This window comes from Nannospalax galili, unplaced genomic scaffold (assembly GCF_000622305.1).
Source record: "Nannospalax galili isolate Female #2095 unplaced genomic scaffold, S.galili_v1.0 scaffold183, whole genome shotgun sequence".
NCBI lineage: Eukaryota > Metazoa > Chordata > Mammalia > Rodentia > Spalacidae > Nannospalax > Nannospalax galili.
In genome coordinates, this window is record NW_008350555.1 from 3,705,519 (window position 1) to 3,718,629 (window position 13,111).

Here is a 13,111-nt window from a genome sequence, read left to right on the forward strand (position 1 = left end):
CCAGCACCCACATTGGGCAGCTCACAACTGCCCTACCTGTAACTCCAGCTCCAGGGTATCTAATGCCCTCTTCTGGCCTTGGTGGGCACCTGCACACATGTGTACATACACACATACACATGAATAAAAAAAGTAAAGTAAATCTTTTTAAAAGTAATTATTTTTTAGGTTTGAAATTTGCTTAGAGGTGCTTTTACTGGAAGTTTTTCTGGAGGAATTTGAACTTTAATCATCAAGAGAAGGAGCTGGTTTGAGAGGGCTTGCTGGGGTCCTGTGCCCTAAGGATATAAACATGTCCCCAAGGAACAGGCAACTTCTTGTTTTTGTTAAAGAGTTGCACTTCCCTAAAGTTTGATTCCTTGAACTTAATTGTTTATAGGTATAACTCTTTCTGGTTTATCAGCCAATGATCTTATTTTACACTTTTCTAGGGTAGTTTTTAAATGCTACCTCTTTGCATGACAAAAATCATTGGGTTTCTGTTTCTTTTGAAATTAAACTTGCTTTTAATATTTGATTGAAATTTATCTGTCACAGCTGGAGAGGTTGCTAAAGAAAATAAAACACTGTTTCTAAATGCACCTCCTAACAATGCGGTCTAGAAGAAAAATAGCATGCTCCTGCTTCACTGCCCTAAAATGCCTTCCCAGTTCTCCTTCAGAATCAGAAAAAAAAAAGAGCAAGCCAGGCATGGTGGTACACACCTTTAGTCCCAGTTAATCCCAGCACTCAGGAAGCAGAGGTAGGCAGATCCCTGCGAGATCAAGTTGGCCTGATCTACATAGGAAGTTTCAGGACAGCTGGGGCTACAGGGGGGAAGCCCTGTCTGAAAAACAAACAAACAAAATGAGCAGGCTAACTGTAGATCCCCTCCTTTCTATGTAGTTATATTCAAATGAGAAAGAACCAGGTGTGTTGATGTATGCCTGTAATCCAAGTATTTGGAGGCTGAGGCAGGAAGATTGTGAGTTTGAGACCAGCCTGGGCTACATAGGGAAGAGAGTGAAGAAGAGAGGTTGGGGGAGGCCCCATTGGAAGCACAGTGTAAGGTTGAGTCCTCCTAATTATCTGGAAACCATGGCAACACTCAGAGGGAGAGAAGGTCCACTTTAACATGCCACCGACCCTGAGAAATGCCTGTTGGGAAGTCAGGCTTGTAGAGAGGCATGGAGATAAAGTGGAAGCTGACAGATTGCCTGTGCAGGTGGCACCTCCCTTGCCATTTCCCTACAGTCCTGGGGCCCTCAAAGGTGACTTGACTGAGCATCCCAGTGTGGGTGATCTACTAAGCATAGGTACCAAAGTTCATAATATAGAGAATTGACCACACTTCCTAGGTTTTTTTTTTGTTGTGTTTTGTTTCTTTGAGCATTGTAAGTATATTTGATGGCAAAGATGGTACTTTTACTAATACTGGGAGAATGCTTATTGAAGTCTTGGGTTTCTTTTCAGAAGGCAGTGTGCAGGGGTGATAAACCTTATAGTTTCGGAGGGAGGCAGTTTTGATACCTGAAATAATAGATTGGATTTTGGTAGTCACTGATGTGAGGGCCATCTTGTATTCTAGGGCCACCTTTCCTCCTTTGTAGGTGGAGGACCCTAGAGATGCCCCCAGCTCACACTTCCAGAGGCATTCATGCCCTTTGCTTGAGCCTTCCCAATTTTTGACCTTGCTAATGGATTCCATGTTGTTAGAGCAGGGGCACACTATACCCTAAACTGTCCCCTTCTCTCTAGTGCACCAGCTTTAAGCACCCCTAGGCTTGTCTCTGGCACCATGTATCCCTGGCCTGGAAGCTAGTCCAGGCTGAAACCCATGAATTCCATGGTCCCTGGGCTGACCCACAGCTGTGCTCATTACAGGAGGAACCAGGTGCTCCTCCACACTCAGCCTGATGACAGAGTAGAACCTGACAGCTGGGGGGACCCTGTGAGCTATGTGGCCCTGGACGAGCTCTTAATGTCACATTACCCTTATCTACGCAGTTGGAGCAATAGAGGCACCCCCATCCCCCAGTCATCAGAAGACCTTAAAGGGCCTATATGAGGGTTGTTCAGAAGGTTAACTTAATGATAATGATTAAGTAGTATTTATAAGACGGACATCCAGTCATAATAGAGAAGTCACTCATGGTGACAAGTCAAGAACCAGCTGCTACCATCAGTAAGGAAGATGTCTCTGATAAAGACATTATGTTTTATTACCTGGAAGTGGGTTCTGGTTTGTATACTTGAACTTTCTGAGAAAATAAGCAGCTGTTTAAAAAGAAATGTAGGTGTTCAGAGAATTCAGAATTGGAACAGTTCCTGGCACCCTTTTCAGTGCGCCCCTTCCCATCTAGGCTCCTACTTGCTGCCATCCAAAGTGTGGGAAACCAAATGTATTTGCATAAAGCAGCACCTGTCACAAATCAAGCTCACTCTCTGTCTGAGCTTTCACTGCCTAAACTCAGTAACTGAATGGGCTTGGACTATGGGGGATACTTATAATTGGTTTAAGAAGACATAGCCAATTTTAGCATGAATTCCAGAATAAAAATTACATACTGGCCTCAGACAAAATTCAGGATTGTAAGCGATAGAAGCTGACTCTGTTCCTACCTCACAGAATTGGAAACCAGGCTTCTAGATACCTAGAACTGGTCTAAGGAGCAAATGCCCAACACCATAGGCTGAACTCTGCCCTACTGCTACTTCTCCCATGGATTCTGTTGGAACCATCCTTGCCAAGGTCCTCAGTTATCAGTTCAGATGCCACTGACTACTACTGCCCCTACTGGCCAGAGTTGGAGAAACACGGAAGAGAGCTCTGCATCCTTCACTGGTCTGTCACCAGCTCCTGAGGTCAATTCTAGTGCAGATGCATCTGAAGATAGAGCCCTGGCTATAGCCTGCTGAGAAGAAAGCTCTGGCATCTCCTCCTGGACACGTGGAGTTCATGATGGTGCAGTTCTCCAGGATTAGGAAGGCTGTTCAGAAGATGTGGGGAAAGAAGAGAGATTTTTAAAAAATGAACAGTTGAGAGCGTTCTTTTGTATATATGCAGGTCGGCAGAGCTTCCTTTTCTGGTTCAAAACAGTTTATTCTAACTTTAAGTCATTTTCTACCTGCAGGTCCATTTACTCGACCTCACCCGGCTTTATGGAGAATGGTTTTTGGTGAGTTTCATTAGATGTGAAAATACTTCCAGCTTTTAAAAATCTTTCCTCTGTGTGTCATGGTGTAGAATGGTTTTACTTACCCATTCTACAGGTAAACATTTATAACTTTTTAAAAGCTTTTTGGTTTTCCTTATTAAACTTCTTTGGTACATAAATAAATGATTGTTGTTTACTTAAATATCATACATACGATTTCTCTCTGCTCCACCTGCATCTTATGCCACTTTTGTTTCTTAATGTGCACAGAACTTGACTTAAACAAATGCCCCTTATTTTCTTGTTTCCGTTTACCAGTGCAAGCTCAAGTACATCCTAGGAGCACGTTTGTCTTCTCAGCCTCTCTGAAAACCCAGCAATGTCGTTTCTTCATGCTAGGAATGGGCAGGAACCTAGAAAAGGGAGAACTCTTCAACAAAGAGCTCTCATTTGAACCAAAGTTTATTGTTAAGCATATAAATATTGAATATCTTATTTTTACTTGATTTTATGGGTCAGAAAGCCAAATTGTCAAGTGGATTTAAAAATAAATCTTTAATACTTAGACTATTTGGCTTTATCCTGCCTAAATAAGACATACAATAAATTATTTTAGGTTCAGAAAGTATAATCTTGCTTGAAAATGTAAGAGATCTCTTAAAAATGGATGTTTGTCTTGTTTTTATCCTTCATTTATTATAGGTAACTCTTTATCTCTTTGAATTACTGATAAAGTTTTCATAAGCATCTATTCATTGAGTGTATGACATGGGCTGAGGTGATCTGGGAGGACCAGACTGACAGGATCCTTCCCTTGGGAGCCCCTTTTGTAGTTACAACAAGGAGACAGCTGTAGTGAACAAATTATTAAAAAATCAGTAATTAAAATTATCAGCTGTAGGGGCTGGAGAGATGGCTCAGTGGTTAAGAACACTGGTTGTTCTTGCAGAAGACCCAGGTTCGAATCCCAGCACCCACATGGCAGCTAACAACTGTCCGTAACTCCAGTCCCAGGGCCTCTTTTGACCTCCACGGGCACTGCATGACACGGGCGCACTTACCTACGTGCAGGCAATACTAGCATACACATAAAATAAAAATAATAAATAAAAATTTAAAAAATTAACAGCTGTCACTAAACATTAGCCAGTTAAAACTGGGTGAGGTGACAGTGATGTCTGTGACTGCTTCCACTAGACAGTGAAGAAAGGTCTGAGGGAGTGACAGTCTAAAGCTTGAATACAAGGAAGGGTCTGTGCATGCAGTACTATTAGGCAGTAAGGCCTTCCAGCCAAAGAAAAAAGCTACTAAGGTGGCCCCATGGCTGGAATGCCAGATCAGAGTCGCCCACGTGGATGTGGGGAGAATAGTGAAAGAGCACAGAGACAACACAGACAGAAGTGTTCAGGCTTGTGGGCCAGGTAAGGAGGGTGGGTGCAAAGGACATCAGCAGGGATTTCACAGAGGGCAACATGATTGCCCTGAGTCCTTCCCCAACACACACACGCACACACACAGACACACACACACACAAGAACACAAATGCATGCTCCTTCGCTCACTTGTAGTAACTATCCAGGGCTTTACAGACCTCAAAACCCAGTCCAGAACTCTAGTCTAAGCACTTCTGTGACACAGGTCATTTCTTTCTGTCTTAAAATATTTCACAAGGGTCATAATTTTTATTTTTTATTTATTTATTTATTTTTTTGGTCTTTTTGAGACAGGGTCTCCCTGTAGACCAAGCTGTCCTGGAACTCACTATGTAGACCAGGCTGGCCTTGAACTCACAGAAATCTGCCGAGTGCTGGGACTACAGGCGTGTGCCACCATGCCTGGCTATAATTTTTAAAAGATATAGTGGGAAGTCATTGAAGGTGAATTTGTGAAACTGACTAGTGCATAAATGCAAACCTATGGTACTTGTTGTACTGAAATGTCAGAAAATTTATGTTCCTTGGCCCTGGGATGCATGGCTGGGTTGGCCCTGTTCCTGCAGGGCCTCCTTGTGATGTACTCCCTGACAAATAGAGTCAGGGCTGGAGGGCCTGGGGCTGTAGCCCTTGCTGTGGATTCATTCCAGCCGTGAATATTCTCTCCTCTAAAGAGGCTCTTTGGAGATCAGAGCTGAGCCAAGATTGTGATTCAAGGTCATGAGTATCACAGCGCCTGGATGCCCTGCATTGCTGTTCTAATTCCAGCAGGCTCAACAGAAGAAATGACAATGCCCTGGGGGTTGGTTTCCACATCTTTCTGAAATGTAACCTAAAGGCTTTTGCCTTCAAATGTATTAGGGACATTAATTTTTTAAATAACATGGTATTTGGTTATTAGGATAACAACTATGATAAATATGATAAGAAAATAATGCCTGCAACTGGCTAAATTGGAGGATAAGTCTCAGATAAAGTCTGAAAGTAGCCTCCAGATTGGGATGTCTGCACCTAGCCTGGCCCACCTCCAGCCCATTCTGTCAGCTTCATAAAACATTACCTCAGTCATCTTATTTCCCCACTAGAGAAAATCAGGAAGCTGTGCTATTCCCTCAAGCCTGCCTATTACTTCAGTGCTTCTGCTCCTCCCCCTGTCTGCCAGCACCACAGTCACATATTGGGACCTCCCCCTCTCTTCAGGGACCTAGATCTGTATGGTCTTTTGTCTACTTGAAAGTTGTGTGCGCTCCCCCAAGCCCACCCTACACAGCTTTTGGCTGTTGGTCTGTCAAGGCTCAGCTTAAGCATTTTTTTCTCAGACATAGTTGCTGACCTCTCTCAACCTGAATTAGAACTGTATAGCAGAACCTGTCACCAGAGCAATACCTGGCTATGTTAGCATCTAAACAGATTATATTCTAATATTCATGTGAGCTGGAGTCTTAACACGCTACATTATAATATTCTCTCAGTGACAATAAGCCATTCCAGTCTTAACGTGTGTCTCTTCTAAACTTGACCTGTTTTTGTTTCTGTCAGGCCTCAGTGTACTCTACTTCCTGTTCCTGGTGTTTCTCCTCTTCCTGAATTTCGAGCAGGTTAAATCCCTAATGTATTGGCTAGATCCCAATCTTCGATACGCGACAAGAGAAGCAGATATCATGGTATGTACTTGTCAGTGGCCCTATAGAAAACATGGTAGACTCCAGACTCTTGGGTTAGGAAGTAGTGGATTCACATTTTACATCATTCACTGTTCATATTGTCTGGGTACATGGCTAAAACTGGATCTCAGGATGCACTGTTGCATGGTTTTACTGAAATGATGCAGTCCAGGAAAATTAAATCCTCTCATGAAGCAAGGGCAGATGCTAAAAGAGAGTATACACACTATCACACAGCCTTGGGCCTGAATTCTGCTCGAATCATTTATTGGCCATAGGACTTCAGGCAAAGTACTTATCAGCTTTTCTGTAAAGTGAAAGTGGTAATATACCTTGGGGGAAGGGATATCTTGAACTAAACAGAGTAATGTTGCTTAAGAAGCCCACAGGCTTACATAGGGCTTGGCACACAGCGTTCTCTTTTTCCATTGTCTGCCCATCAGGGTCATCCTCAGCACCTTCACTCTTGCCCCCTGCGGACCAGTGCCATGGTCTTTCTACCTGCTTGCCACAGAGGTGCCAATTGTAATGACTTAAGCCACTTCATTAGCTATTTGAAACACACACATATACACACACAATTGTAATGACTTAAGTCATTTCATTAGGTATTTGAAACACACACACACACACATATAATTGTAATGACTTATGCCATTTCATTAGCTATTTCACACACACACATACACACAACCCTTTTGGTCTTAGCTAAAACAAGTCTGTATTTTGTCTTGAATTTTATTAACGAGGCTGCCTGTTTGTTGAAAGTCAGTGCTTTTTTCCACTTCTATACTTCTATACAGTGATCACAAGATGTTTTGGTTTTTCTCACACCAGTCAGTTCTCCATCTCTCTTGATACCCAGTGACACTACCTGGATGTAGTGTCAGACCCCACAGGTTAAGAGGTCAGGCTTACAGGACTGTCTACATTTCAGATGTGAATCACAAGCCTATATTGTCACCTGTGCTTCAGAATAGCCAGACACAAATAGAAGCATCCCACAGTCTTCTTTACAAACTCAGGGGATCATGCTTACCAGTATATTAAAAAGGGTATAACACAGGATACGGATGACTAGCCAGAGGAGGTGGTACGTAGCATGAGGCCTGGATGGCTCCCAAATGCAGGAGCTTCTGCCTTTGTAGACTTGAGGTGTCTCACCTTCTTGAAAGCTCTCTAGACTCTAAAGTTGAGGGACTTGCTTTGAGGTTTCATCACATGACATAATTTGTTATGTTCTTCTCCCCTCCCTGGAGGACGAAGGGTGAAACTGAAACTTTGAAGCTTCTAATTATGTCTTTGTCTTTCAAGTGCTCAACTCCTATTCAGGAGGTATCAAGTATTGTCTCATTAGAGCAAGAAACACACCAACCATCCAGGGGTTTCTAAGGAGTTAGGCACTCCCTAAGAAACTGAGGCCAAAAACCATTAGAAGAAAAGATACACTTAGCATCCTTTTTGCTCAGGAAATTTTAAGGGTTTTTAAAGGGAGTTCTCTGGTCAGGAACCAGGGGTGAGAAACCAAAATCAGTAACAGTGTTTTATACTATAACATTTCTTTCCAGTGTTTTTAAATGCTTAATATTTGGTACAGGTTGAAGAAAAAACTGGTGATGCTCAGGAGAAAGAATAGACATTTGGGTCATAGATGCTAGTTTTACTGTTCATATATAAATATTCTCTATAGCATGGTTTTTCCTTTTGGGATTAAACTCCGTGTCATTCATTGAATGTTCTCCAATTCATCATTTTTCTCTTGGAGTCTCTGAAATATCATGAGATCTTCCACGTGCTCCAGTCAGGGAAATGTATGAACTCCTCTTGGGCTGTGGGTGACAACTGAAAAATGTACCAATCATTCTGTTGTGATTTAACACTTTACAGGAATCACTGAGTCTTAAGCATCAAATTGTCAGTAGTTTTCCTCAAATTAAAGCTATCTTCAATCCTGGTGCTAATAAACTATAATCAACTATAAAGTAGAATTCCTGACCCACTTGAAAACCACAACTCTCAGAATGAATAACTCACATAGTGCTGCAATTTCTGAGTTAAGTATAACGTGTGTGTGTGTGTGTGTGTGTGTGTGTGTGTGTGTGTGTGTGTGTGTGTTTATCATATACGTACTTTAAGTTTGGCTTAAGTAAATGGAGTACTTGACTGATTCTGAATAATGCTTTGAGTCACACGTCTATGTAGACACATATTTTTCAATTTTTTTATTGAGCTTTTGTAATTTTATACAATAGTTCTTAAACTTAGGACCATCCCCATCCATGCACCCCATCCCCCACCGAACCTCATGTATTCCACCATACACGTTAAGTCCCATCCAGTCAAGCATTTGTACCCAGATGTCCTTCAGTGTAAATTTGTCCTCTGGACTTGAGTCAACCCATCTAGAGATCATATGTAAGGTATACTCTCCCTCATCCAGCATCACTCAGTCTCCAGTAGTTCTCAGTCCAGAGTTGACCTGCCACCCATTTCTCTCCTCCCCTTTGGGCCCTTGTTTAATTGAGTTGGCATGGAATTATGTGTTCAATGCCACCATTGCCACAAGTTCACTGTGCAAGCTTCCAGTGGTCTGAAAGCCTCTGCTTCCCTATGTTCATGAACCAGTCCTGACTCTAACAATCTTTCTACCCCATCTTCCACAATGGTTCCTGAGCCCTGGGTGGGTGAGGCTCAATATAGGAGTCCTATCCAGGGATACACACTCTGCAGTCTCTTATTCTTTAAAATTTGACCGGTTGTGGCCTTCTGTGTACATTGTACTCTGTTGTCTAAGGAGGCTTCACTGGTGAGAGTTGAAGGATACACTAGTTTTTTTCTGTACCCCACATTCCACTATGTTCCATGAGTCTTAGGTGTAGAAATTCCACTGTAGATATGTCACCTAGGACTGGACATCTCCCAGATGTATTCTCTGTGTCTGACCAGTTATGGTGTTCTGCAGTAGCCTCCGTCTGTTGCAAAAAGAAGCTTTGATGAGTGGTGTATGCTATACTTGTCTTAAATATAAGGATCCATATTTAGCATATGGTAAGAAATTTCATTTGCCTAGAAATATGACAGAGATAGAGTTTTCTCTAGGATCTATGACCTCTCCAGCCATGCGTATTTGGCTTTGTTTACAGTGCCGTCCAGGAGCTCACTCCCATTGAGAGGGCTTTAAGTCCAGTTAGATAGCTGTTGATTACCCCCAGATAACAGTGCCACTACTGCACTAATAGAGGTAATTTACTCTGCTGGTCGTTATGGTTATTAGGCTTTAGGACTGGGTTGGATCATGGGTTGATTTTCTCCCTTAGCAGCTTGCATAGTATCCTCCAGAAGGCTTCCAGGTCAGTTGCAGCTCTATTGCTCTAAGTCCTGTGTCTGAAGTATGTCCTGTCTTCAAAAGTAGGGCCTTATCTTCCAGTTCTGGGAGATAATCAAGATTTCTGGCAATAAATAGCCTGTGTTATTTTGGGAGTTTCTTGGACCACTCTGACCCATAAGGGCTCTACTGTCTGGCACTGTGTTCCTTGCCATACAGCCTCCAAGTGTATATGTGGACTAATGTTCAGGCACCATATATGTATTTCTCAGGAGATTTCAGAGGCAATACATTTCCCCCTGACTTCCCTAGCCCCCCAAGATCCATTTATCTCTATTCTCTCTCCCCACCATCTGACTTCCCTCTTCCCTCCCCAGTCCAAGCATGCTCCCTCCCCTCAATAACATTGCCTCCCTGTACCCCCCATACCCCGAATTCCCTCCTTCCCCACCATGGGCCTCTACATGTCCCTCCCTCCAGCTCTCCTAGTTGTACACTCCCACTTTCCCCACCTCTTGCTGCTTTTTAGAAATACTTTAATATTGTAATTTTATGTGTAGGAGTGTACTGCCTGCATGTATGTAAGTGTACCTGTGTTATACAATGCCCTCAGGAGTCAGAAGAGGGTGTCAGACCCCTGGAACTGCTGAGCTGTCTCACTAACCCCAGTTTGCTGCTTTTTTTTTTTTTTTTTTCCTTTTTTGGTCTTTTTGAGACAGGATCTCCTTGTACCCCCAGCTGTCCTGGAACTCACTATGTAGACCAGGCTGGCCTCGAACTCACAATGATCCGCCTGCCTCGGCCTCCGCCTCCCAAGTACTGGGATTAAAGGCGTGCACCACCACACCTGGCAAAGTTTGCTGCTTTTTAATGTGGTTCATTCTGGGCTAGGAGTGTAGCTTGGTGATAAGAGTATGTACTTAATATGTACAAGACCCTAGGTTCAATTCCTAACACCAAATAAAATAAAAATATTGATTGTATTAAAAACTGTCCTCAGCTTCAAAACGCTTGGAGCGCACAGCTCATTTTTCAGCTGGTCTGTCTGAAGCAGCAGTCTTCTGCTTAGTTAGTAACTGACTATTTCCTGTGTGCTGACACCATAACTACAATGCTGGGCAAACAGGAGGGTTGGTTCCCTGCCCTCTTGGAGCTTAGAGTTACAAGTAGGTAAACTTAAGGGAACAGTTGTTAGCTCTTGCACCCTAAAATAATTTCAACATTTTCAAGAAATTCCAACAGATTTTTACGGATTTTAAACATATATGAGTGCAAGACTCCTATCCGCATGTACCTGTTACCCAGCTTCAACAAGTGCCGACTCATGCTCAGAGTCGTCTTCTTCTACCCCGACTCCAGGATTATTTCAAAACAGTTTTCAGATAGTAAGTCTAAAGTATATGGACAACTCCCTTGTTCCCCCAATAAGCACAGCTATATAGTCAGTGTTCACCTCATTTCCCCAGTAGCCTGATACACTTTTTCACACTGACTTGTCACAGTGGAACTGCAATCAGGTTAAGTTGCACTTTGAATCATCTCTTAAGTCTCTTTTGATCAGTAGTTTCCCTAAGCATACTTTCTTTTTCCTTAAAGTGTATTTGTTGAAGAAACCATCTTATTTCTCGTGTAGAATTTCTCCTCTCTTGTTGCATGCCTTTGCAGGATATTGTCAAATGTATCTGCATCTCCCCTGTATTTGCTGTACACTGAAAGAAGGGCTAGAGGCTGGATGGGAGTCCAGATTCCTGTCCAGTTCTTTTGGCAGGGCTGCATCATAGGTGGTGCCGTATATCATACCAGGGTTCCACATGTCAACTGACATCTCTCCCCCCACCTTTTTTTATTGAACTTTTACAGTTTGATAGGATATATTTTTATCATATTTAGATCTTCTCCCCTATCTGCACCTCCTTACTATGCTCTACCCAACTTAATGTACCCTGTTACACATTTAACATAATATATGTATATATATATGTACATATATATGTGTGTATATATATACATACACACACACACATGTATGTATGTGTATAGCCTATAGAGTCGAATTTGTGTACCCAAACGAAATGTCCTTCTGTATGGATCCATTCACTGTAACCTGGTTAAGCTACCAAGATTCACATCTTGAAAGAGACTGACTCTCCCCCTCCCAGCAGCCATCTGTTACCAATAGTTCCTTAGACAGGCTTAGGGTTTCTTATCTGCTTCCCCACAAACTGACATCGCTTTAAAACATGAAGCTCTATTTTGGAGTCAGGAGGTTAGCATCAACTTCAAAGTGTGTCATCAGTTTAGGAATAACTTTTAGGAGGAGAATGAAAGAAACCTTATATTTAAAGAATTAGACATTATAATATATTGAACTATTATTAATCCTGATTCTCAAAACAATACAGTGTGGAAAAGATGTGTCTGATAATCAAAGAAGCAGGATCTACAAATAGAATTGTAGCACGAGGATATGGAGTTTGGCTGTTTTTCTACACGTAACAGAAGGCTAATAGAAAATTTATGATTAAGCAGGCATGATAAAGTTTTTCTTTTAGGGCGGGTGGGGGCATCAATGCCCTGATCCATAGCTGAGTTTAGAAATTGAAGTTTAGCATATCATCTGATCTTTCTTTTCTTTTTTTTTTTCTCAGTGGAGCAGATGGCTTTAGACCAGAGCCTCATGGGCTTGCTAATACCCCTGGTCCTGGATAGTCAGGCTTGTCCTCCCCTGGCCCATTGGACAGCCACAAACTTCTTCCTTCAGGTAGGGCCTGTCCTGCAACATTTCTGTATGGTTTAGAGAGCAGACCAGAACTTATGCTCTCTTTAGGGAAATAATTTTCAAAGAGAGGGTCTATAAGAAATTTGAAAGGGCTGGAAGCTGGCACTGTACAGCAGTGATCTTTAACACTAGGAACCACCTTCCCTGCCCAGCACAAAAACATACGTGCATGCATCTGTACATATAAGCACACATGTTCACACACACACAATGACTGACAATGATTGTCATGCTCATTTTCTTTGTAAAAAGAGATTACAGGACTCCCCCAGCCTCACTCACCCTCCTATCTCCCCAGCCGGTCTCTCCTCCTAGCCTGGGTCCTGTCCCATTCCATGTCTTGGTGCCCCAGACACGTGGGGAACCACCCCTGCTTCCTAATCCTTTGTATCCAGAACAACTCAGTTATTTCTCAGGTCCCCAGGAGCACTGTTCCTGGGCCTGGACCCACCCTCACCTCCCTCTGCTTCCCTGGGCCTGCAAGACCCTCAGGCCTCTCTCTGACCCACAGGCTGCTCTCTCCAGGGTAGGTCAGTCGGACCCTCTGCGCCTTGACTCCCCCAGCCTCGTTCACCCTCCTATCTCCCCTGCCGGTCTCTCCTCCTAGCCTGGGTCCTGTCCCATTCCTTGTCTAGGCACCCCAGACCCCTGGGGAACCACCACTGCTGCCTGATCCTTTATATCCAAGACCAACTCAGTTCCTTCTCTGGTCCCCAGGAACACTCTGGGCCTGGCCCCACCCTCACCTCCCTCTACTTCCCTGGGCCTGCACT

The 13,111-nt window shown here is 43.1% G+C and overlaps 1 protein-coding gene across 2 annotated transcripts in view; it reads left to right on the top strand.

Moving 5' to 3' along the window:
* Window positions 1-13,111, top strand: part of Ptdss1 (phosphatidylserine synthase 1) — a 72,828-nt gene that overhangs the window by 19,102 nt on the left and 40,615 nt on the right. For both annotated transcript variants that reach the window (XM_008847860.3, XM_029570812.1), the window contains exons 3-4: window positions 3,114-3,158; window positions 6,110-6,234. In XM_008847860.3, the coding sequence (XP_008846082.1) occupies window positions 3,114-3,158; window positions 6,110-6,234 (170 nt within the window). The remainder of the gene's footprint in view (window positions 1-3,113; window positions 3,159-6,109; window positions 6,235-13,111) is intronic.